General features: G+C 39.4%; 1 protein-coding gene across 2 annotated transcripts in view; it reads right to left on the bottom strand.

Moving 5' to 3' along the window:
- The window catches only part of SUZ12 (SUZ12 polycomb repressive complex 2 subunit), a gene marked incomplete at both ends in the record, with an annotated part of 75,500 nt that overhangs the window by 25,787 nt on the left and 23,719 nt on the right, over positions 1-25,994 (bottom strand). For both annotated transcript variants that reach the window (XM_080712386.1, XM_080712387.1), the window contains 4 exons: positions 4,425-4,518; positions 6,697-6,928; positions 9,761-9,846; positions 15,678-15,727. In XM_080712386.1, coding sequence (XP_080568512.1) covers positions 4,425-4,518; positions 6,697-6,928; positions 9,761-9,846; positions 15,678-15,727 — 462 coding nt within the window. The remainder of the gene's footprint in view (positions 1-4,424; positions 4,519-6,696; positions 6,929-9,760; positions 9,847-15,677; positions 15,728-25,994) is intronic.

Here is a 25,994-nt window from a genome sequence, read left to right as displayed (position 1 = left end):
ATTCTACCTTTCAGCTAAACACCCCAGTCCTTTTTTTATTGTTTATTTTGAAACAGGGTCTCACTAATTTGCAGAGGCTGGCTGCAAAACAGTGATCACTAGTACTGGGAGTACAAATGTGCACCTTCCTAGTACTGGGATTACAAACATGCGCCACCATGCTCAGCCAAGATTACTGCCTATAATGCTAGTATTCAGACTGCTGAGACAGGAGGATAATAGGTTTAAGGCCAATGTGTGGTAACTTAACAAGATCTTGTTTCAAAAATGTAGTTAACTGCTGGGTGTGGTGGCGCATGCTTGTAATCCCCGCGCTTGGGAGGCTGAGACAGGAGGATCGCACAGGTTCGAAGCCAGCCTCAGCTACTTAGTGAGGCTCTCAGTAACTTAGTGAGACCCTGTTTCCAAATAAAAATATAAAATAGGTCTGGAGTATAGCCCAGAGGTAGAAGGCCTCTGGGGTCCACCCCCAGTACCACCAAAAAACAAAACAAAACAAAAAACAAAAACAAAAAAAAACTGTAGTCAAGCATAGTGGTGCACACCTGTAATCCCAGTACTCGGGAGGCTAACACAGAGAATTGCAATTTCAGCAATGCAGTGACATTCTCAGCAACCTAGTGAGAGACTATTTGAAAACAAAAAATTAAAAAAGGAATGGGGAGCCGGGCGTGGTGGTGCACACTTGTAATCCCTGCGCTTGGGAGGCAGAGACAGGAGGATCGCGCAGGTTTGAAGCCAGCCATGCGTGCTGGCTTAGGAGACCCTGTTTCCAAATAAAATGTAAAAATAGGTCTGGGATGTGGTGAGCCGCCATTGAAAGATGGCGCCGGCTTCCTGCCTCAGAGCTTGATTGGCACATGGCTGTGCAGGAAGCAACTCCGTATTTGGAGGCTAGGGTTACGTGACACATGACGTGGTGGTGACCTGACGAGCGTGAGCCAGTGAGTGAGTGAGATGTGGCAAGAAGTGATTGGGAGAGTTAATGTTTATAATGCCCTGCGCGAGGCAGATCTTCACCATTCCGCCATTACTAGTATCCTGAATAAACGGCTTGCAAGAAGAGCTTCGTGTCGTGTCTTAATCGCTGGTCGAGGGACGCGACACTGGGAGTGTAGCCCGGAGGTAGAAGGGCTTCCAGGAACCCCAGTACCACCAAAAAAATAAATAAATAAATAAAAATAAAAAAGGAATGGGGATGTATATCAGGGGAAAAAAAAAAAGATGAATGAAAGGGAAAAAAAGAACTGGTGCCAAGTGAGAAATATGTTGTACAATACCATAACCAAATGACCAAACATAACTAATACTACCGCGTGTCTGTAATCACTAGTATCTCTGCTTAAAAATGTTTTATCTCAAGAATGTTTTAAGGTGAATATAATTCTAGAAAAATAATTACAAAGATATTTTACAAAAAAAAGATATATTACAAAACTATTAGCCTATAATTTCTTTTTTTGTACTGGAGATTAAACCAGAGGCTTTCTAATACTGAACTAGACTCTCCCCAGGTCAATTTTATTCTTTTTTATTTTGAATCAGAGTTCTACTAATTTGCTAAATGTCTCTCTAAATTGCTGAAGCTGGCTTGGCACCTATCATTCTTCTGTCTCAGCCTCCAAAGTACTGGCATCACTACAGGCATGTGCTATGACAGCCAGCTAGGACTTTAATTTCAAAAATTGCAATGTCAGGTTTGGTGGCATGTGCCTGTATTTCCAACTACTTGTGAGGCTGAGGGAGAAGAATCACTTGACCCTGGGAGTTTGAGGACAGTCTGGACAACAAGTGTGAGGCCCCATCTCAAGAACAACAAAAAAGTTGGGCACGGTGGTACATGCCTATATCCTAATATTTGAGAGACTTAGACAAAAGGATCACAAACTTGAGAAAAGCCTATACAATTTAGTAAGACCCTCTACAACTTAGACCCTGTTTCAAAACAAAAATAGTTGACACATTTGTAATTCCAGTACTTGGGAGATTGAGACAGGAGGATCACATGTTTAAAGCCAGTCTCAGCTATTTACTGAGACCCTCTGCAAATGAGTGAGACCTTATTTCTTTTTTTTTGGTGGTACTGGGGTATGGAACCCAGGGGCTTTCTACCTCCGGGCTATACTCCTAGACCTATTTATATTTTATTTGAAAACAGGGTCTCACTAAATTGCTGACAGCCTCACTAAGTAGCTGAGGCTGGCTTTGAACCTGTGTACTCCTCCTATCTCAGCCTCCCAAGCACTGGGATTACAAGCATGCGCCACCACGCCCGGCATGAGACCTTATTTCAAAATAAATAAAAAATAGGGCTGGGAGGTAGAAAGCCTCTGGGTTCAATACCCAGTACCGCAAAATAAATAAACAAATAAAGTGGTGCTGGGGATGTAACTCAGATAAGAATGTCCCTGAATTCAATCCCTAGTACCCACCAAAAAAATAATAATTTTCCTAATTACAATAGGTAAATAGTGGTTATGTAGGAAAGTATGTTCTTAGCATAAAAGATGTAAGTCAAGATGAATAAACTTTCAAGTGATTCAGCACAAAAATAATATACTCACAAATGTAAACAATGGATAAATCTAGGTGAAGGACTTATTGGTGTTAAATGTGTTATTCATCAGGGTGTGGTGGAGTACACCAGTAAAATTCAGTACTTGTGAGGCTGGACAGGATAGCAGGTTGAAAGTCAGCATCAGAAACTTAGAAAGACTCTCAGCAATTTATCATGGATATTAAAAGACAAAACAATAAAAAGGACTGGAGTGACAGCCGGATGTGGTGGCGCATGCTTGTACTCCCAGCATTTCAGAGGCTGAGACAGGAGGATTGCTTTCTGAGGACAGCCTCAGCTACTACTTAGTAAGGCCCTTTGCAACTCAGTGAAACCCTTTTTCAAAATAAAGAATAAAAAATAGGTCTGGGGGTGTAGCTTGAAGGTAGAATGCCCCGGGGTTACATCCCCAGTAAAACACACACACACATACACACACACGACTGCAGTTTAACTCAGAGTTAGTAGAATGTCCCTGGGTTCAATGACCAGTACCAAAACAAATGTTATTTTCCTCAACTTTTCAATTGTTTTCGTAATTTTCAAAATTAAAACATGAGCAAGCTGGGCATGATGGCACATGCCTGTAATCCTAGTACTTGGAAGCCTGAAACAAAAGGATCACAAGTTCAAGGATAGCTTCAGCAATCTCTTGGGACTGTTTCAGAAAAATAAAATGGGTTGCAGATGTAGCTTGGAGGCTCTGGGTTCAATCCCTAGTACAACACATACAGACACACACAAAACTTGAGAAAAAGTTCTCCCAGATTCTTCTTGATACTTTTTCCCCATAAAATAAAAGTGGCTAGCCAGGTATAGTGCCACACCCTTGTAATCCCAGCAATCAAAAGGCTGAGACAGGAGGATCGTGGTTTGTGGCTAGCCTCAGCTACTTAGTGATGCCCTTTGCAACTCAATGAGACCCTATTTCAAAATAAAGAATAAGAAATAGAAGCACGGCGCTTGTAATTCCAGCATTCAACTTTCGGGAGGCTGAGACAGGAGGATCACAATTGGTTTGTGGACAGCCTCAGACACTTAGTGAGGTCCTTTGCAACTCAGTGAGACCCTGTCTCAAAATAAAGAATAAAAAATAGAAATGGGAGTGTAGCTCAGAGGTAGAATGCCCCTGGGTTTCAACCCAAGTACCACCAAAAAAAAAAAAAAAAAAAAAAAGTTGAGCTGCCTAATGGCAGACTCTCAAAAATAACTGCAGAAAAAGTAAATTTCTGTGTCTGAGTGTGTATACATGTGTGTGTATGCTACTGAGGAGACTGGACCCAGAAGCATTCTACCTCTGAGATAAACCCTAGCCCTATTTGATTTCTTAATTGGAAACAAGGTCTATGTTACTGAGGCTGTCGTGAACTTGTGATCCTCCTGTCTCAATCTAACAAGTACTGGGATTATAGGTGTGTGCCACCAAGGCAGGAGTGGAATAAACAATCATTAACTGAATCATTCAAATAGTTCCTATCTGTGCTTATTCTGTTCTGTGATAAAGAAATTCAGTATTTGCAAATTTGTTTTTCTATTAAGAATAAAAAGGGGGTGTGGCAACACACGCTTGTAATCCCAGCATTTGGGAAGCTGAGACAGGAGGATCACCGATTGTGGACAGCCTCAACTACTATTTAGTGAGGCCCTTTGCAACTCAGTGAGATCCTGTTGCAAAATTAAAAAAAAAAAAAAAAAAAATTGAGCAGGGTGTAGCTTGGAGGTAGAATGTCCCTGGGTTACATCCCCAGTATCGCAAAAAAAGAAATAGGAAAAGAAAAAAAAAAAGAATAAAAAGGAATAGTATCACTGTTATATCCTGCTTCAGAATGAAAATATTTGTAGGTCATTATGGAAGTATCTATGTTACCTGTTTTTATCAAATACTGTCATTTGTGCAACAAATGTCTTCTCCCCATCTTCACGATTTCGTTTCCTTCTGGCTGGAAGTTCTTCATTGACATCTGAGTTTAACAAACATTTTTCATAAGTCAAATATTCAAACAAAAATCTGTTATTTATGATATATAGTCACATAATATAAAACATGCTACGTTAATCCTAAATGAGGTGCCAATTATAATAGTTACAATATTCAGAACAAACTTGCTCTTCAAATGCTTCTCAGCCTTTTGTCTAAGATAGTATAAAATATGTTCTTTCTAAGTTTGCATTTTATTGGCACATGTTTGATACTGGAGATTGGACCCTGGGGAATTCTACCTCTGAGCTACATGCCCAGGCCTATTTTATTTTTTTATTTTGAAACAGGGTTTCACTAGGTTGCTTAGAACTTAAGTTACCGAGGCTGTCCACAAACCTGTGATCCTCCTGTGTCAGCCTCACTATTACTGGAATTACAAGCATGCATCACCACGCTTGGCTTAAACTTTTGCATTTTCTACCAAATGATACTCATGTACACGAACCTCTTATCTATGCAAGTGCTAATTTGTTTGGAATAAATTTTCTTTACTAAGCAAAGTCTTCTCACCCAGTGTTCCTTTTCAAGAAATTCAAAGGATACTTCAAGACTTAAAAGATTATTTCTTCTAAGATGCTTCCAATGAACTTCATATACCTCTAATAGAGCACTCATTATTTTATCCCAATTACTTATTTCTTATCTCCCTAACCCAAGGTTTTGAACCTTTTAAAAAAAATAGGACTGGATGATCTAATCATCTTTACAGCCCAATGCCTATGTTCACTGAACGATTACATAAAAGGATGAAATTGAATTGTTGAAAGAATAGAGGGGAGGGTAGAGGGATAAATACATGACAAGTGTAATGTTCATATTCAAGGTGGATGAAGTGGCAAATGATAATAAGTACCAACACTCAGGACACTGAGTCAGAAGGATCATTTGAGCCCTGGAGCTGAAGGCCAGCCTGGGCAACAAAGTAAGACCCCATTTAAAAAAAAAAAAAAAGTTTATGTTTAATCTTAGTAGTCTAAATAGAGCTTGGCATGGTGGCGCATGCTTGCAATCCCAGCATTTGGGAGGCTGAGATCAAAAGACTGTGGTTCGCGGACAGCCTTAGCTACTTATTGAGGCCCTCCACAACTCAGTGAGACCCTGTTTCAAAATAAAGAATAAGCCGGGCATGGTGGCACACGCTTGTAATCCCCGCACTTGGGAGGCGGAGACAGGAGGACCACGCTAGTTCGGAGCCAGCCTCGCTGGCTTAAGAGACCCTGTTTCCAAATAAAAAAATATAAAATAGATCTGGGAGTGTACCCCGGAGGTAGAAGGGCTTCCAGGAACCCCAGTGCCACCAAAAAAAACAAAACAAAACAAAAACAAACAAACAAAAAAAAACAAACAAACAACAAAAAAAACAACTTTCAACTGTTTTTTCCCCTCTGTGGTAATAGAGATTGAACCCAGAGGCATTCTACCTCTAAGATACACACCCAGTCTTTTTTATTTTTTAAAACATGGTCTAAGTTGCAGAGGGTCTCACTATGTTGCTGAGGCTGGTCACAAACTTATTATCATCCTCTCTCACCCTCCCAAGTACAGGGATTATATGCATATGCCATTGTGCATGTCAACTGTTGTTTTATGTCTGACAAAAGTTGGGATGGGTAAATAAATTCATTGTTTTCTAAGAGACTAGTTTAAAACACTGGTCTTTATCATAATCCTTCCAACTATGAAAAAAAATATTTTATGGTTCTGGGGATTGTATCCAGTAGCATTTTACCTCCGAGCTACACCCCCAGCCCTATTTTTTTATTCTTTATTTTGAAACAGGATCTCACTAAGTTGCAGAGGGCCTCACTAAGTAGCTGATGCTGGCCCGAACTGCAATCCTCCTATCTCAGCCTCCCAAATACTTATCTTTATTTTGAAACAAGGTCTCACTAAGTTGCAAAAGACCTCATTAAATAGCTGAGGTTGTCTAGGAACTGCAGTCCTCCCTTCTCAGCACCCCAAGTACTGGGATTACAAGCATGTGCCACCATGCTCGGTTCTATTTCTTTTTAGAGTTTTAAAAAGTTTTTTAACTTGAAAATAAATAAAAATATCTTATAAACAACTATGAATACTATGAAAGAATACTGGTTGAATCATTTTTATCGCCTAAATCTCCAAAGATAAAATGTAGTAAAATTACTGAAATAAAAATTACCAATATTTTCATTGGTTTCTCCATTAATCATTCCATTAAATTCTCTTCTTCCCGGACGAGTAACTCTAAATAGCAATGAGTAAGACTTCACCATATGGCTGTTACTAGGTTCAAATTCATTACTGGACACTGCAAGGGACGGGAAATTTCCAGGTTTTGTTTGATTGAGGTCGGGATTCAAAGGCACCTGCTTTTTACCAGTAGGAACTTGCCTTATTGGACAACTTACATCCTGTAAAAGTAAAGATTATTAAATTACACTTATACATAGACAATAATAAAAACTATAACATTTCTAATCACAGTTACAGAAAACATCATATAGACCATGATTATCAAATCATAGGTTTAAATAATCAAAGTTCTGAAAATTGTGAAGCACAGATGAAACTGTAGGATTATATTGGAAACATTAAATCAACTGAAATTTATCTAACATAAAAATGATACAATATTTCCAGTATATAGCTGATGATCATCTGAAATAATTTTATATTACAAACAAGAAATTAAAGCCAGGCACTGTGGTGCACATAATGTAATCCCAGTACTTGGGAGGCTGAGACAGAAAGATCCCAGGTTCAAGGACAGCCTCAGCAAGTAGTGAGACTCTCATCAATCTAATGAGATCTTGTTTAAAAATAAAAATTTAAAAAATTGGGCTAGAAGCTGAGTGTAGTGGCCCATGCTTGTAATCCCAGCATTTGAGATGTTGAGACGTAAGAATCACGGTTCATGGCCAGCCTCAGCTATAAGTGAGACCCTATTTCAAAACTAAAAGACTAAAAAACAGGGCTGGGGGTGTAGTTCGGAGGTACAATGCCCTTGCATTCCCAGTACCGCAAAAAAAAAAAAAAAAAAAAAAAAAGGCTGAAGGTGTAACTTGGTTTAATTTCTGGTACCACACAAACAAAAATGTTACACTGAATTAAGGGCTGGGGGTGAGGGATGTCTAGCTCAGTGCTACTTTCCTAGACTGTATAAACCCTATTTTCTATCCCTAGCGTTGCAAAAAAAAATGAAACATAGAATTAAAAGTCATTCTTAAGGCCAGAAGTGGTGTCCCACACTTGTAATCCCTGCGCTTGGGAGGCAGAGACAGGAGGATTGCGCTGGTTTGAAGCCAGCCCCACTGGCATAAGAGACCCTGTTTCCAAATAAAAATATAAAATAGGTCTAGGAGTGTAGCCTAGAGGTAGAAGGGTTTCCAGGAACCCCAGTACCACCAAAACAAACAAACAAACAAACAAAATCATTCTTGAGTCAGACTTGGTGGCATAAGCCTATACTCCTAGTACCTAGAAGGCTGAGAAAGGAGGATCACAGGTTTGAGAACAGCCTCAGAAAAGTAGGGAAATGCTTAGTGACTTAGCAAGACCCTGTTTAAAAATGAAAAATAAAATTGGGTTGAAGGTGTTGCTCAGTGATGGAGTTCCCCAAGATTCAATCCCCAAAACCAAAAACTAAAAATTAAAATTAAATTAAAAATAAAAACTAGAAACACCTGGGTGTATAGCTGAGGTAAAATGACCCTAGGTTCAGCCACACCCTCTTCAAAATAGGCATCATATCTCATAGTCAACACTATGAAACAGTAATTACATGTATTATAATGTTCTTTAAGCTGGAACTGATGCACACTTGTAATCTCAGTACTTGGGAGACTGAAACAGGAGGATCATAAGTTTGCGGCCAGCCTCAGCTACTTAGGCCCTCCAAAACTTAGTGAGACCCTGTTTCAAAATAAAAAATAGGGCTGGAGTTATAGCTCAGAGGTAGAATGCCCCTGGGTTCAATTCACAGTACAAAACACAGGAAAAATAGTTTTTTTTTAACGAAAGCAATAGTGATCACCTTCTAAGTAATAAACTAAAGCTTGTTACACTTCCAACCTATACCCCCAATCTAACTTCAAAATAGTTTCACTAAGTGGTTCAGGCTGGCCTTGAACCTGTGATCCTCTTATTCTAGCCTCCCAAGTTCTGATTACACATGTAACATCATGCCCAGCAAACTTTTCCTTTTTTAGGTACTGAGATTGAACCCAGGAACATCCTACCTTTGAGCTATATTCTTAGCCCTGTTTTATTTTTATTCTGAAATACGGTGTCACTAGGTTGATGAAAAGTCTCACTACTTGCTGGAACCTGTGATCCTCCTGTCTCAGCCTCTCAAGTACCTGGGATTACAGGCATGCACCACCTCAGGCTTCAAACTTTTTGATTTATAGTTATACTGCTGCCTAGCAAAGATCTAGCAGTTTTAAAGCCCCTTATAACCTTAAATCTTGGCAGAACATAAGCAGAGAATCTCTATATAGGTCAATTCCTGTTTCTCTTAAAGTTCTGACTCAAGTATTTGAAGGAGCTAAAAGTACATCTGTTGGCTTGGGTTGGTTGCCCAGGAAACTTAACCATTATGACATGTGTTTCTATGGTGAAATGATTTCATCTTCTAAATAAAAAGTTAAAGCAATGTATTAATAAGTTAATGGCTGATAATGCCCACAACAAATTTCTTTGCCTGAGATTAGTGCTGTAAGACATAATCCTTTGGGGAAGAAAAACATCTGAATCCTTATCTAAAATTTTAATGAGTACTTAAGAGAACTGAAATGATAGCAAGGCAACTGAATATCAGAGAATGCTAAAACATAGGTTCTTCCCTTCAACTCCAGACTCTTTTTTTGGTACTGAAGAGTAAACTCAGGGGTATTCTACCTCCAAACTACACACTCAGTCCTCCTTATTTTTTGTTTTGAAACAGGATCTTGCTAGGTTGCTGAGAATCTTGCTAAATAGAAGAAGTTATCCTCAAACCTACAACCCTCTTGTCCTATCCTTTCAAGTACTGGGACCACAGGCATGTACCCCCCATGCCCGGTTATCACCACTCTTATAAGAAAAGTTTGTATAGACATCTATTCAGACTAGAAAAAAAGAGATATGAAAGGTTGGCAAAAGTGACTAAGAGTTATAATGTAATCATCATTTACTATAAATCTATTAGCAAGTTCAATCAAGAAAATAGTTCCACCTAAATCTACCAGAATTATATACATTACCTTTCTTTTTTTGTGGCAAACTTTGACAAGCAGGACTTCCAGGGTAACAGAATTTTGTTCATTTTCTGAGTTTTGTGATGGTTTATCTAAATACAAAATCAATACTATAAATTTAATGTTCACTTTCCTAAGTAGTCTGAGAATTTCAAACAATAAAGATTTCCTATAATCAAGACTTATCAAATGTTTACTCATTCTTCATTTCCTAAATCAGTTCCAAATTTGCAATATACTTTTTTTTGGGTACTGGAGGTTGAACTCAGAGGCATTCTATCTCCAAGCTATGATTTCAGCCCTCTTTTATAAACAAACAAACAAAAAAACAAGACCTCTCTAGGTTACTGAGAGGCTAAGTTGCTGAGGCTGGCCTTGAACCTGTGATCCTCTTGTCTCAGCATTTTAAGTAGTGAAAATACAGGCACATGTCACCATGCCTGCCCTACAGTAAGCTCTTAAAAGTGTTTTTATCTGGGCAAAGTGGCACACACTTATAATCCCAGGACTCAGGAGGCTGAGACAAAAGGACAGTGGGTTTATGGTCAGCCTCAGGTACTTAGTAAGGTCCTCCACAACCATTAGTGAGACCCTGTTTCAAAAATAAAGAATAAAAATAGGGCTGAGATGTAGCTCAAAAAGTAGAATGCCTGTGGGCTCTTTCCCCAGTTCCTCAAAAAAATAAAGTGTTTTAATATCGTAATTTCAATAAACCTGTCTTAAGACATTGATTTCATTTCAACTAAGCTCAATCATTTTAATTTATACTAAAAAAACATTTACCGATTGCTCCTGATTCGAACATTTAATATTTATGACAATAAAAGAACCTAACAAACTGCTAATAAAAGTAATTTTGATAAATACAATTTCTTAGCAGAATCATGAAGGAAATAGTTCTAGGGAGACAACCATGAACAAAATAATATTTTTCTCCTTTCAAAATCTATTATTAGAAAATTGAAGATACACAAAGTGGCTACTATTACAAATGTTTTGTTATGACTGAACAGAGATAGCAACTGAAAACTTGTGGCCAAAGAGAATTTAAATGAATCTCAAAAAATATTAAACTTATGAGAGATAGAGCTCCTCCTGCACCCCAGTACTGAGCCCAAAGCCACTTTACCATTGAGCTACATCCCAACCACTTTATTTTATTTTCTGTGGTACCAGGAATTAAGCCCAGGTAGAACTGGCATTTAGCATTTTACCTGTGAGATATACACTCTCCAGTCCTTTTTATTTTTAAATTTGAAACAGGGTCTTTATAAGTTGCTGAGGATGGTCTCAAATCTGTGATCCTTCTGTTTTGGCCTCCCAAGTACTGTGATTACAAGCATGTACCACTAATACCTACTTACTTTTTATTTTGAAGAAGGGTCTCCGTAAGTTTCTGAGGCTGGTTCTGAATTTTCCCCTGCCTTGGCTCCCCCAGTAGCTGGGATTATAGGCATATGCCGCTAGGCTAGGCCTAGCTAAAAACTATTTTTTTTTTTTTTTGGTGGTACTGGAGTCTGATACCTCTGACCTATATCCCAGGCCTTTTTTTTTTTTTTTTTTTTTTTTAAAGAGGATCTCTCTAAGTTGCAGAGGGCCTCCCTAAGTTACTGATACCAGTCTTGAATCTGCTGATTTCGAACCGGCGATTTTCCTATCTCAGCCTCCAAAATATTGATACTACAGGTATGTGCCACCATGCCAGGCTTACAATTATAATTTAGGAGAAAAAACTCCAAAAGAAGCACTATTTACATTATTTCTATATAAAATAAGGGCCATATATAAGGTAAAACTAAAAGTTACATGAACTGGCAACACAGAAATGATCAGATGTCAAAGTTTCTAACATAAAAAGCATAACCAGTTATCTGCTAAGGAAGAACTTTACCAGAGAGCTATAAAACCATAGCCCCTGGACGGTCATGGTGACACACACTTGTAATCACAGTACTTTGGAGGCTGAGACAAGACTGCAGGATCATGGCCAGCCTCAGAAACATAGAGAGGCCCTCTACAACATAGTGAGAATCTGTTCCAAAATACAATAAAATAGAGCTGGGGGTGTAGTTCAGAGGTAAAATACTCCTGGGTTCCACACCCAGTACCGAAATAAATAAACCTGTAGCCTCTTAAACTTTGTCTCTTACTGAACAGTACTCAAGGACTATCCTAGCATGTCTATAATAAAGGTCTTTTTCCACTGAATAACTAGAGGATATGTAAATAAATTTATGACAAGCCAAAAAGAATCTTATCTGTTTTCACTGTATGTATGTATGTATGTATGTATGTATGTATGTATGTACACACGAACGCCCACAAATATGTGCTGAGAATTAAACCTCTGAACTACATTCTCAGCCCTACTTTATATTTTATTTTGAAACAGAGTCTCAGCTGGGCGTAGTGATGCACACTTGTAATTTCTGTACTTGGAAGGTTAAGACAGGAGGATTGCAAGTTTGCAACCAGCCTCAGATCCTTAGTGAGGTCCTCTCCAACTTAGTAAGACTTTCATTCAAATTAAAGAATAAACAATAGCTGGGCATGGTGGAGCACACTTGTAATCCCAGCATTTGGGAGGTGAGACAGGAGAATCATGGTTCACAGACAGCCTCAGATACTTAGTGCGGCCATTTGCAGCTCAGTGAGACCTTGTTTTAAAGCCCCTGGGTTCCACCCCCAGCACCCCCCACCAAACACACAATAAATAAACAGGACTGAGGGTGTAGCTTGGAGGTAGAATACCTGAGTTCCATTCCCAGTGCCACAAAAAGGAAGGAAGGAACGAACGAACGGAAAGAAAGAGAGAAGGAGGAAAAGAAACAGTCTCATTAGGTCTCACTACTTGCTGAGGCTGTTCTTGAACCTGCTATCCTCCTGCCTCAAACTCCTAGTATTAATATTATAGGCATGTACCACTAAGCACAGATACCGTATCAATTTCTAAAACAACTGTAACTTTCCCAACATGTTTTCTTTCTTTCTTTTGTTTTGGTGGGTGGAACCTAGGGTCCTTCTACCTCTGGGCTACACTCCCAGTCCTATTTTATATTATATTTTGTTTGGAAACAGAGCCTTACCTGTCTCAGCCTCCCAAGTACTGGGATTACAAGTGTGTGACACCACACCTGGTGCCAAAATGCTTTCAACTTTTCCAGAAATAACAAAATACTACATAACTTCATTTTATTGGGGTGTTTTTTGTTTTGTTTTGTTTGCAGAACTGGGTATTTAACCTACCTCTGAGCTACATCTCCAGCCCTAATTTTTATTCTTTATTTTGAAACAGAGTCTCACTAAGTTGCAGATGACCTCTCTAGGTAGCTGAGGCTGGCTTTCAATTTATGATCCCGTCTAAGCCTCTCAAGTACTGTAATTATAAGTGTACATCCCATGCCCAGTTATAACTTTTGTATAATACCTACCATATTTGTAGTAGCCCACTGGTTGTAGTAGTTAAATTCTTAAATTGTTTCATTACTGTTTTTAAAAAATGATGCATCTCAGCTAGTGTGATGGTACTGTCACCCACCTAGTGAAACCATGTTTTCAAAAAAAAAAAAAAAAAAAATACGGCCTGGGAGTGTAGCTCAGAGGTAGAATGCCCCTGAGTTCAATCCTTAGTACCAAATAAAAGAAATGCCATGCATAGTGGTGTACACTTGTAATCCTAGTACTTGGGAGGCTGAGACAGGAGGATCGCAGGTTTGCAGCAAGGCTCAGGTACTTGTGAGGCGCTCTAAAACTCAGTGAGACTCTATTTCAAATAAAAAAATAAAAAAATGGGGCTAAGGGTATAGATCAGAGGTAGAATCCCCATGAATTCAATCCATAGAACTGTTAAAAAAAAAAAGTATCCCAATACTTGGAAGGCTAAGACAGGATGCTGAGGGTATAGCTCAGAGGTAGAATTCCCCTATGTTATATTCCCAGTAACCTCACCAACAAACACACACACACAGTGCAATAAGAATATTTCAAAACAGTTATGCATACTTTAGCTATTCTAGTTTTTTTTTTTTTTTTTTTTTTGCACTGGGGATTGATCCCAGAAGCATTCTTCCTCTGAACTAAACCACCAGCCCAATTTTATTTATTTGGCAATAGGGTCTCTCTAAAGTTGTGGAGGGCCTCACTAAGTTGTCCATGCTGGCTTCAAACCTACAATCCTGTCTCTGCCTCCCTACTTGGATTACAACATGTGCCACTACGCCGGGCGACCAATCCATTTTAAAGCAATTAATTAAAATGTTCACTATCTGGGTGTGGTAATGCACGCTTGTAATCCCAGCATTTGGGAGGCTAAGACAAGAGGATCGTGGTTCGCGGACAGCCTCAGCTACTTAGTGAGGCCTTCTGCAGCTTACTGAGATCGTTTCCAAATAAAGAATTTAAAAATAGGGTTGGGGGTGTAGCTTGGAGGTAGAATGGCTCTGGGTGTCATCCCAAGTACCTCAAAAAAAAAAAAAAAAAAAAGTTTACCACCAGCCTTCATGAGTTAAAAGTTAAAAAATGTGAGCCAGGCGTGGTGGCTCACATTTATAATCCCAGCATTCGGGAGGCTGAGACCGGAGGATCGCGGTTCGCGGACAGCCTCAGCTACTTAGTGAGGTCCTCTGCAACTCAGTGAGACCCGGTTTCAATATAAGGAATACAAAATAGGGCAGGAGGTGTAGCTCGGAGGTCAAATGCCCCTGGGTTTCATCCCCAGACCCTCAAAAAAAAAAAGTTTAAAAATGTGTATTAAAAGGTAAAGCCAGGCTTGGTGGCACATGCTTGTAATCCCAGCATTTGGGAGGCTGAGACAGGAGGATCATAGTTTGTGGATAGCCTCAGCTACTATTTAGTGAGGTCCTTCGCAACTCAGGGAGACCATGTTTCAAAATAAAAAATAAAAAATAGGGTTGAGGGTATAGCTTGGAGATAGAATACCCCTGCGTTCCATCCCTAGTACTGCAAGAAAAAAGAAAAAAAGAAAACAAGACAGGAGCACAGGTTCCCAGCATTCCTCAACTACTTAATAAAGTCCTCCACAACTCAGTGAGACCCTGCTTCAAAAGTAAAAATAGCTGAGCATGGTGGTACACACTTGTAATCCCAGCATTGGGAGGCTGAGACAGGAGGTTCATGGTTCATGGACAGCCTCAGCTACTTAGTAAGGCCCTTTGCAACTCAGTGAGACCCTGTTTCAAAATATAGAATAAAAAATAGGACTGGAGGTGTAGCTCAAATTCTCCATCCCCAGTAACATAAAAATAAATAAATAAATATTAAAAATAAAATATAGGGAGGCTGGGGTGAACCAGACACTGTGGCACATGCTTGTAAACTCAGTACTTGAAAAGCCAAGACAGAAAGACTGATGGTTTGAGGCCAATCTCAACAACTTAGTGAACCTCTATTTCAAAATAAAATAAAATAGAGGTAGTAGTAGACTTCAAAGGTAGAATGTCCCTAGGATCAATAACAAGTATTAACAACAACAACAAAAGAGTGAGAGTGCAGCTCAGTGATAAAGTGTTTGCCTAACTTCATGAGGCCCTGAGTTTAATTCCCAGTGCTGTTAAAAAAAAAGACTTCAACCCTAAAATTCAGAATCAACATACTTGTTATTAAATATAATTTTATATATTAACACCAAAAAGTCTATATTTTAGAAGCCGGGTGTAGTGGTGCACACTTGTAATCCCAACATTCGGTAGGCTGAGAACTGAGGATAGGAGTTTGCAGACAGCCTCAGCTACTTAGTAAGGCCCTCTGCAACTTAGTGAGACCCTGTTTCAAAATAAAGAATAAAAAATAGGGCAGGGGGTGTAGCTCTGGGTTCCATTCCCAGACCCGCAATAAAAAAAAAAAAATCTTTTAAAATTCATAAAGATATTTTGCTCTTAGAATGCCAAATATTTAAAGTACATACCGTTTTTGTGGAAGAAACCAGTAAATGTAAGCTGCAAATGAGCTGACAAGCTAAAGAAAACAGAAATTTTTGTCACTTTAATACTCTGGAATAAAACAGCCTAAACTTTAAAAATTAACAGTGAAAACTACTACAGCAATTTATAAAATATTTGATTTTTTCATTCTTAAGTGTTATTTTAGCCCATGACTATGTTTTTACCGTTAATTATTACATCCAAATACTTGTGTATACCTAAAAAGATACCCCCCTACACACAGAGAATTCACAAATGTAAAAGCAAAACCACAGAAATGCCACTGAAGAGAAAAAAAATGGATCACCAAATGAGGTCAGATAGTGCTTCAGCATCCTATCTATAAAGATTTCCCTTCCTACTTTGCAAAAGAAAATTTTGAAGGATAGCTGAATCCATTCAAAACTGTTGACTATTTTATAGCAATGGAAATTTAACCATCCTAATAAATGATATAGAACCATTACTTTATACTTTTAATTAGGAGTGAAATATACAACTATAAATCTGATACAGATCTGTAATTTACTCTTTCAACATGCCATTTTCACTTTCATTTTTAGAAGCAATGGAAAAGGAAGAACTAGTGATCCCTTTGGTTTTGAAAAATAGCTCTAACGGGCGTGGTGGCACACGCTTGCAATCCCTGCAATTGGGAGGCTAAGACAGGAAGACTGCACAGGTTCGAAGCCAGCCTCAGCTACTTAGTGAGGCTCTCAGCAACTTAGTGAGATCCTATCTCCAAATAAAATATAAAATAGGTCTGGGAGTATAGCCCAGAGATAGAAAGCCCCTGGGTTCCACCCCCAGTACCACAAAAAAAAAAAAAAAAAAAAAAAAAGCTCTTAACAATGGAAAAAACATTAGGATGGAATACAATAAATAGAAACACCAATGGGATTTGGTAATACCTTTAAACTGCAAAAGAGAACACGCTTATTTGTTCATCAGGAGCCATTCTAACTTTTCTGTGTGATATACACAGAATCCAGATTACAGAGGCCTTGAGAACAGATGGTGGGGAAAGGAAAGCAGTAATGATTCCTGAAGATATTTACTAATGAAAAAAATGAAAGTAAATAGTAGTTACAGAGCAATAAGGATCATTCTAGGGTGTATGTTCTTATTTTCCTTAGATGATAACAATCTAGATGTGTGTGCGTGCATGTGTGAGTGTTGCTGGGAATCAAACACAGAGGTGTTCTATCTCTGAGATATACCCCCAACCCCATTTTATTACTTTCTTTTTAAATAGGGTCTAATTTGCTGAGGATCTGTTTAAGTTACTGAGATTGACCACGAAGCTGTGATCCTCTTGTCTCTGCCTTCCCAAGTACTGAGATTAAAAGCATGCACCCATACCCAATTACAATCTAAGTATTTTATTAAATTATTTTTTACTTTTATTTAAAATTTTTTTATTGGTTTTGGGAATTTAACCCACTGGCATTCTACCTCAGAGCTGTACCCCCAGCCCTATTTTAATTTTGAAACAGGTCTCACTAGGATGACAGTCTCACTTCTTGCTGAGAATGTCCTCAATCCTTCAATCCTCCTGTCTCAGCCTCTAGAGTACTGGGATTTTAAGGGTGTACCACCATTCCCAGCCAATCTAAGTATTTTTATAGTAGAGTTACTGAAAGACCTTGATGTTACCATGCTTTATATATAATATAATATCTATGACGTTTCCATTAGCTCTAAGAGAACAGGCAAGTGAGCAAGGTTATTTCAATGACAGGTGAGGAAGTACATCTATATTAGTGAAGTAAACCATGAAACTGTCTGCTAGAAAAATATAGGGTAGAGCCAGCTGTGGTGGTGCATGCTTGCAATCCCAGTACTTGGGAGGCGGAGACAGGAGGATCGCACAGGTTCGAAGCCAGCCGTGCTGGCGTAAGAGAACCTGTTTCAAAAATATAAAATAGGTCTGGGAGTGTAGCCCGGAGGAAGGAGGGCTTCCAGGAACCCCAGTACCACCAAAAAAAAAAAAAAACAAAAAAAAAAAAAAAAAAAAAAACCCACTGCCAAAAAAAGAAAGAGAAAAAAGAAAAAAGGGCTGGAGGTATAGCTCCGAGATAGAATGTCCCTAGGTTCAATCCCTAGTTCCACAAAATAAATCTAACATCTAAACATGGGCAATATATTTTACAAAAGTATCAACCTACAAAAGACTAGAATATTATACTAGAAACACTGATTTTCTGTACAAAATTCCACCAACACTCAACTCAAAGGAAATGTTAAGATATGTACTTAAAGAGTGTAACAATGATCCCTAAAGTAGGTGGTTCCTTCCAAGGAAAATGAACAAAGTTTTCTTTCCTTTCCCACTTTCTTTTGTGGTACTGAGGATTGAAAGTAGAATTGTTCTACCTCTGTCTGAGCTATACCCCCTCTTTTTGGCAATAGGATTTTACTAAATTGCTGTGTGCTGGCCTTGATCCTGTGACCCTCCTGTCTCTACCTCCCAAATACTGACACCACACCCAACTTTCCCTCTTATGGCTACCAAATCCTAATTGGTTAAGTTGGATCAGATGAAGGAAAAGAAAAGAAACAAGGCTAGTCAGGTCTATTTGGTATTAGAGTATAAAGGATCTAGTTTACATAACCAGGATAAAAATCAGATAAGGATTTGATTCATCTAAATGATGAATTCCCTGTTCATAGTCACAAGAAGCAAACAACAAAGTAATAAGAAAATGGACAAAGAACTTGAAATGCTGGGATAATAAATTTTTTGTATGTGTGTGTGGTACTGGGACTTGAATGCAGGCATTCTACCTCTAAGCTACACCTTCATACCAATTTTATTTATTTGGAAACAGCGTCTTGGTAGGTTCATGAAGAGTCTCAAGCCTGTGCCATCACACCCAGCTTTGGGATAATAGAGTCTAAGCACAAACATCTGACAGTTCCAGAAGCAGCCAGAAGAATGAGATTATGTAAATTCATAAGAGACTAACATTACGTAATGAGATCCATATAGACATTTCAAATTTTAATAGCCAGATCCCAAAGAGGAATCAAAGTTTTGCTATTTTTTTTGTGTGGTAAGTTTATTTAACTAATTAATTTTATTTATTTTTTGAATTACTGGAGATTGAATCCAGAGGCATTCTATCTCCAAGCTACATCCTCAGACTGATTTTATTTGAAAACAGGTTCTTGCTAGGTGCTGAGAGCCTTACAAAATTGCTGAGGCTGTCTTTAAACCTGTGATCCTCCAGTCTCAGCCTACCAAGTACTAAGATTACAAGCCTGTGCTACCACACCCGACATCAAAGTTTTTATGCTGTAAAGAAACCAAGATTCATGCCTCTAATTTATATAAAATCATCTGACAGTGACAAGTACAAAGATTTGTTTCTAGGGTCCTACTTGTATTGCCTCATATAGGCAAGCTGATTAAAGACACCTGGCATCTACAATATTATATGGTACTTACTCAACTTTTCTTTTTGGTACTGAAGACTGAATCCAGGGGAGTTTTACCTCTGAGCCACAACCCAGCCCTAATTTATTTTTTTTAGTTTGAAACAGGTCTTCCTAGGCTGCTAAGTCTCACTATATTTTCGAGGCTGTCCCTCCAACCTGCAATGTTCCTGTCTCAGCCTCCCAAGTACTGGAATTACAAGCATGTGCTACCATGCCTGGCTTCCCCTAAAAAAATTAAGAATAGATTCTTGCCTGGCTTGGTGGTGGCTTATAATGAGGATGAGGCTCTCTGCAACTTACCAAAACTCTACTTCAAAATAAAAAATAAGCTGGGCATGGAGGCAGACGCTTGTAATCCCAGCATTTTGGAGACTGAGACCGGAGGACTGCGGTTCATGAACAGCCTCAGCTACTTGGTGAGGAACAACGTAACTTAGTGAGACCCTGTTTCAAAATAAAGAATAAAAAACAGGGCAGAGGGTGTAGCTGAGATGTCGAATGCCCCTGGGGTTCCATCCCCAGACTTGCACAAAAATAAATAAATAAATAAATAAATAAATAAATAAAATAAAACCGGGCTGGAGTGTAGCTGGGAAGTAATGTTCAATCCAAAGTACCCCCCCAAAAAAAGATCCTTATCACACCTGTCCCTGCAAAGTCCTTTTTTTTTTTTTTTTTTTTTTGCGGGTTTGGGAAGGGGTATTTGACCTCTGAGCCACACCCCCTGCCCTATTTTTTATTCTTTATTTTGAAACCGGGTCTCACTGAGTTGCAGAGGGCCTCACTAGGTAGCTGAAGCCATATGCGAACCGCGATCCTCCAGGTCTCAGCCTCCCAAATGCTGGGATTACAAGCGTGCGCCACCACGCCTGGCTCAAAGTCCTTTTTTATACATACATTTATCCTGTACATACAAAGCTGAGAAATTGGTGGCTACATTAAGCTCATGATTCTATAAATCAAGTGTCTCAAAATAAAGGGTCAAAACCCAGATGAGAACATTTTGTAGTGAGAAGATAAAGTTGAATGGAGGATGGTATGTATATTAAAGAAATAATCTTCCCCAAAAAAATACTACAGAAAAAATATAAATTCTCACAAGCAGGGCATGGTGCCATACCCTTGTAATCCCAGTACTTGGGAGGCTAAGACAGGAGGATCACAGGTTTATGGCCAGTCTCAGCTATTTAGTAAGGCCCTCCATAACTTAGTGAGACCCTATTTCAAAATAAAGGATTAAAAAAAAAGGGTTGGGGTGTAGCTCGAAGACAGAATAGCCCTGGGTTCAAGCCCCAGTACTAAAAACAAAACAAAACCAACCTCTCACAAACCCAAAGATTAGACTGAGACAGGATGACTGCAGGTTCGTGGCCAGCCTCAGCTACTTAATGAGGCCCTCCAAAACTTAAAAGAGACCCTGATTCAAAATAAAAGAAAAAAAAAATAGGGTATGGAGATGCACAATTGTAATCCTAGCATTTGAGAGGCCGAGAAAGGAGGAACACAGGTTGGAGAACAGCCTTAGCAAGTAGCGATACTCTCATCAACCTAGTGAAACCCTGTTTCAAGATAAAAATAAAATAGGACACTGGGGGTGCAACTTGAAAGTAGAATGCCCCTGGGTTCAATCCCCAGTGCCACACACACACACACACACACACACAAAAAAAAAAAAAAAGGAAAAGGAGAAAGACAATCAACTGAAGCAGCCTAAACATTTTAAAATGTCAGTAAACCAGGCGTGGTGGTACATGTGTTTCATTACAGTAGTTAAGAGGCTGAGACAAGATTTGTAGCAAGCAGCCAGCCTCAGCAAATTAGGAACACCCTCTATAACTTACTGAGGCTCTGGCTACCACCAAAACAGGGTGGACAGGGAGAAGACCTAAATCTACAAAATAGAAAAGCAGTCAAAAACCATTAATGCAACTGTTCTATTTAAAATAATTTGAAGGTAGCCAGGCATGGTGGCACACACTTGTAATGCCAGCATGTGGGAGGCAGAGACAGGAGGAGGACTGAGGTTTGTGTCCAGCCTCAGCTACTTAGTGAGGCCCTTTGGAACTCAGTGAGACCCTGTTTCAAAATAAAGAATAAAAAATAGGGCTGGTCCTGTAGCTTGGAGGTAGAATGCCCCTGGGTTCCATCTTTGATACTGCAAAAAATTAAAAAATAAAAAAATAATTTGAAGCAAGGCATGGTGACCACATCTATAATTCCAGTGCTTGGAAGTCTGAGAGAGAATAGCAGGTCTCAGGCCAGCCTCAGCCACTTAATGAAACATTACTTAAAAATAAAAAATAAAAAAAGGGCTGAGGGTGTAGCTTAGAGGTAGAATGCCCCTGGCTTTTAATGGCTAGTATCATTAAAGAATCAATAGTAGGCTGGGCATGGTGGCGCACGCTTGTAATCCCAAGGCTTGGGAGGCTGAGACAGGAGGATCGCACAAGTTCGAAGCCAGCCTCAGCTACTTAGTGAGGCTCTCAGCAACTTAGTGAGACCCTGCTTCTAATAAAATATAAAAATAGGTCTGGGAGTGTAGCCCTGAGGTAGAAAGCCCCTGGGCTCCATCCCCAGTACCACACACACACACACACACATGAATCAACAGTAATAATAATAATATAATTTGATGGTATTCCTAAGATAGCTAGCCAAAGGAACTGCTCTGGGCTCCTCTCATGCCATTCTGCCTTTAACCTCAGCTACCCTAGCCTCAAAGGCTGTATATATAGTATTCCTCTTTGTGGAACCACCCATTTGCTCAACCTCCCTCCCTATTTTAATGCTATATTCTTTATTTATCTTTTTTGTGGTACCGGGGATGAAACTAAGGGGCTTTCTACCTCCAGGCTACACTCCCAGACCTATTTTATATTTTAACTAGAAACAGTCTCACTACGTTGCTGAGAGCTTCACTAAGTATCTGAAGCTGGGTTCAAGCTTGCACGATCCTCCTATCTCAGCCTCCCAAGATCTGGAATTACAAGTATGTGCCAGGATGCCTGGCTCTGCTATATTCTTTCAAATCTCAAGCTTAATTCCCCAAAGAAAATTTTTCTTAACATCACTACTTCTGTATCTAATACCTCAAATGAGAGCCGCTTCACTGTTTCTTCTGTTATTTTTTTTGTTTTCCAGTACTGAAGATTGAATCCATAAAAATTCTACCTCCAAGCTACAACTCAGCCCTATTTTATTTTGAAACAGGGTCTCAGTTGCAGAGGACCTCATGAGGTCCTGGAATCCTTCTGTATCAGCCTCCCAAATAAAGGGATTAGAGGCACGTGCTTCTGATGTTTTATATTCTCATGCCTCCCTTATATTTTTCTTTTCCCTCACTTATTTTGTAATTATAAAATAATCTATTATATAATCTATTATATCTATTATAAAATCTATTATATAATCTATTAGATAAACCTATCTTTCTCTCCTGAACATTAAGCCCTGTAAAAGCTGGCATATAGCTAGGCAAAGTGGCGCGCATCTGGAACAACGGTACTTGGAAGGCTGAGAGAAAAAGCTCAGGTTCAAAGACCATACAGAGTAACTTAGCAAAACCCTGTTTCAAAAAATAGGCAAATAAACTGGGCATGGTGGTGTATGCTTGTAATCCCAGCATTTGGGAGGCTGAGACAGGAGGATCGTGGTTCGTGGCTAGCTTCAGCTACTTAGTGTGGCCCCTTAGGTACTTGGTGAGGCCCTCTATAACTTAGTAAGACTCTGTTTCAAAATAAAAACAAAAAATTAGCTTAAGGGTATTGCTTGGAGATAAAATGCCCCTGGGTTCAATCACCAAGACAGCAAAAATAAATATATAATATTAAAAAGCTAGAAGGTACCTCAGTGGTAGGATATATTGGAGTTCAACCTCATCAACTAACACACAGAGATGCAGTTGTGTTTTGTTCATCATTATATCCCCTACGGCTTGAATACAAGCCTGGGAAATGGCACATTAAGGAAGAGGAAATATCCCCCAATTCTGATCTAGAATTTGTAACTGTATAGAATAAATGCTTACAAAATAAATGCTTAAAAGAAAGATTATGAACTCAAAAACTTGGGTCATAAACCCAGGTATGGTAGTATATGCCTGTAATGCCAATATTTGGGAGACTGGAATTGCAGGTTTAAAGCCTCAGCAACTCAGTAAGATCCTTTTCAAAATAAAAAACAAAACAGGGCTGGGGAGTGTGGCTAAAAGGTAGAATGACACTAGGTTCAATCCCCAGTACCACAAAAACACAAGCCAAACATGTTGGCACATGTCTGTAATCTCAGTACATGGGAGGCTGACACAGGAAGATAACAGGTTTGAAAATAGCCTCAGCAATAACCTAGCAAGACCCTGTTTGGAAAATAAAAATATTAATAGAAGTCGGGTGTGATGGCACATGCTTGTAATCCCCGCACTTGGGAGGCTGAGAAAGGAGGATTACACAGGTTTAAAACCAGCCTCAGCTACTTAGTGAGGCTCTCAGCAACTTAGTGAGACTCTGTTTCAAAAAAATACATAAAATAGGTCTGAGAGTATAGCCCAGAGGTAGAAAGCCTCTGGATTCCAACCCCAGTACCATCAAAAAATAAATAAATAACAATAACAACAACAATAGGGCTGGGGATCCGGCATGGTGGTGCACTAGTAATCCCAATACTTGGGAGGCTGAAACAGGAGGATCTAAAGTTTGTGACCAGCCTCACCGACTTAGTCAGACTTTGTTTCCAAATAAAGAATAAAATAGGGCTGACTGTATATCTCGGAGGTAGAATGTCCCTGGGTTCAATCCCCATTACCACAAAAAAGTAAATAAAATTAAACCCAATTAACAAAACAATTAAAAATATGGCTGGGAGCACAGCTTGGAGGTAGAATGCCCCTTAGATGCCAACCCCAGTACCGCCAAAAGAAAAAAACAAAACAGAAAAAAGTAAAAATAGGGCTAAAGGTATAGCTTAAAGGTAGAATGCCCTGAGTTTAATCCTAAGTACCACACGCACACACGCGCGCGCGTACACACACACACACACACACACACACACACACACACACACACACACAGAAACACACACAAGAGAAAACACACCTTAGCTATTGACAAAAATGTAATAAAAGGAACTAGGGTCTAGGGATTATAGTTTGGGACAAAGCACTTGCCTACCATGAGTGAAGACCTAAATTCAATTCTCATTATTGCAAACAAAACCTGTTAAATTTGTTAATCTGAAAAGAAAACAGAGGCCTGGAATGATGGTGCTTGTAATCTCAGTCTTTGGGAGGCTGAGATAGAGGATGATCACAGGTTTGAAAACAGCTTTGACAATTTATCAGAGGCCCCTGCAACTTATTGAGACCTTGTTTCAAAATAAGAAATAAAATCGGACTAGGGGTTTAGTTCAAAGGTAGAATGCCTCTGGGTTCAATCCTCAGAGCCAAAAAAACAAAAACAAACAAAACAACAAACAAACAAACCAGATGTGGTGGCACACGCTTTTAATCCAAGTACTTGGGAGGCTGATACGGGGATTGCAGGTTCAAGGCGAGGCGAGTCTCAGCTACTTAGTGAGGTCCCCCGCAACTTAGTGAGACCCTGTTTCTAAATAAAGAATAAAATAAATTAGGGCTGGGAGTAACTTGGAGGTAGAATGCCCCTGGGTTCAATCCCCAGTAATATATAAAAAAAAGAAAAGAAAGGCTAGGCATGGTAGTGCATGCTTGTAATCTCATTACTGGAGAGACTGAGATAGGAGGATCACAGGTTCACGGCCACGGCCAGCTTCAGAAACTTAGGCCCTCCACAACTTAGACCCTGTTTCCAAATAAAGAATCAAAAATTGAGCCGGGCATGGTGGCACACACTTGTAATCCCAGCATTTGGAAGGCTGAGACCGGAGAATCGCAGTTCATGGACAGCCTCAGCTACTTGGGCAGGGGGTGTCGGTCGGAGGTTGAATGCCCTGGGTTCCAATCCCCACACCCACCCAAAAAAAAAAAAAAAAAGGGCTGAGGATGCAGCTCAGAGGTAGAATGCCTCTGGGTTCCATCCCCAGTACCACAAAAGAAAAACCTAAAAAAAGAAAAGAAAACAGTACATAAGAAGCTGAGATAGGAGGATTGCAGGTTCAAGGACAGCCTCAGTAAATAATGAGACTTTCATCAACCTAGCAAGACTGTTTCAAAATAAAAACAAAATAGGGCTGGGGATGCACCTCAGAAATTGAATGCCCCTTGGTTCATTTCCTAGAGCCAAAAAAGAAAATAGCTCTAATAAAAATTCTAGTTAAGCTACCTTACCAGGGGATTTCCCCACCAAATGATTTAGTCTAGGAACAGAAGACAAACTAAATGGAAGAGAGAAAAGATATTCTGCGTTTCATGTGGATACTCAGATCAACTCCAATTTGGAAATTTTTTTGTATGTACTTCTACATGGAAGTTAACTTAGAAGAGTTATTACTAGAGAATCCTAAAAGTCACAAAAGAGATAACCTAGGACACTCCTGACATCCTACAAAATTCTAGCAAAATTCCAGAGATTTCTTATACTATCCATTTATATTCTTTTTCTTTTTGGTGCGGGGGACTGAACCCAGAATCATTCTAAAATGTGGTTTTATGGCTGGGCTTGGTGGTATACACTTGTAATTCCAGCATTTGGGAGGCTGAGACAGGTGGATTGCGGTTCACAAACAGCCTAAGCTACTTAGTGAGGCCCTCTGCAACTCAATGAGACCCTCCTGTCTCAAAATAAAGAAAGAAAAAAAAACATACGGCCAGGCGTGGTGGCGCACACTTGTAATCCCCGCGCTTAGGAGGCAGAGACAGGAGGATCGTGCATGTTCAAAGCCAGCCATGC

This window comes from Muscardinus avellanarius, assembly GCF_963383645.1.
Source record: "Muscardinus avellanarius genome assembly, chromosome: 16".
Classification (NCBI taxonomy): domain Eukaryota; kingdom Metazoa; phylum Chordata; class Mammalia; order Rodentia; family Gliridae; genus Muscardinus; species Muscardinus avellanarius.
The sequence above is the reverse complement of the archived record's forward strand: the minus strand, read 5'-3'. Positions and strand labels throughout refer to the sequence as shown.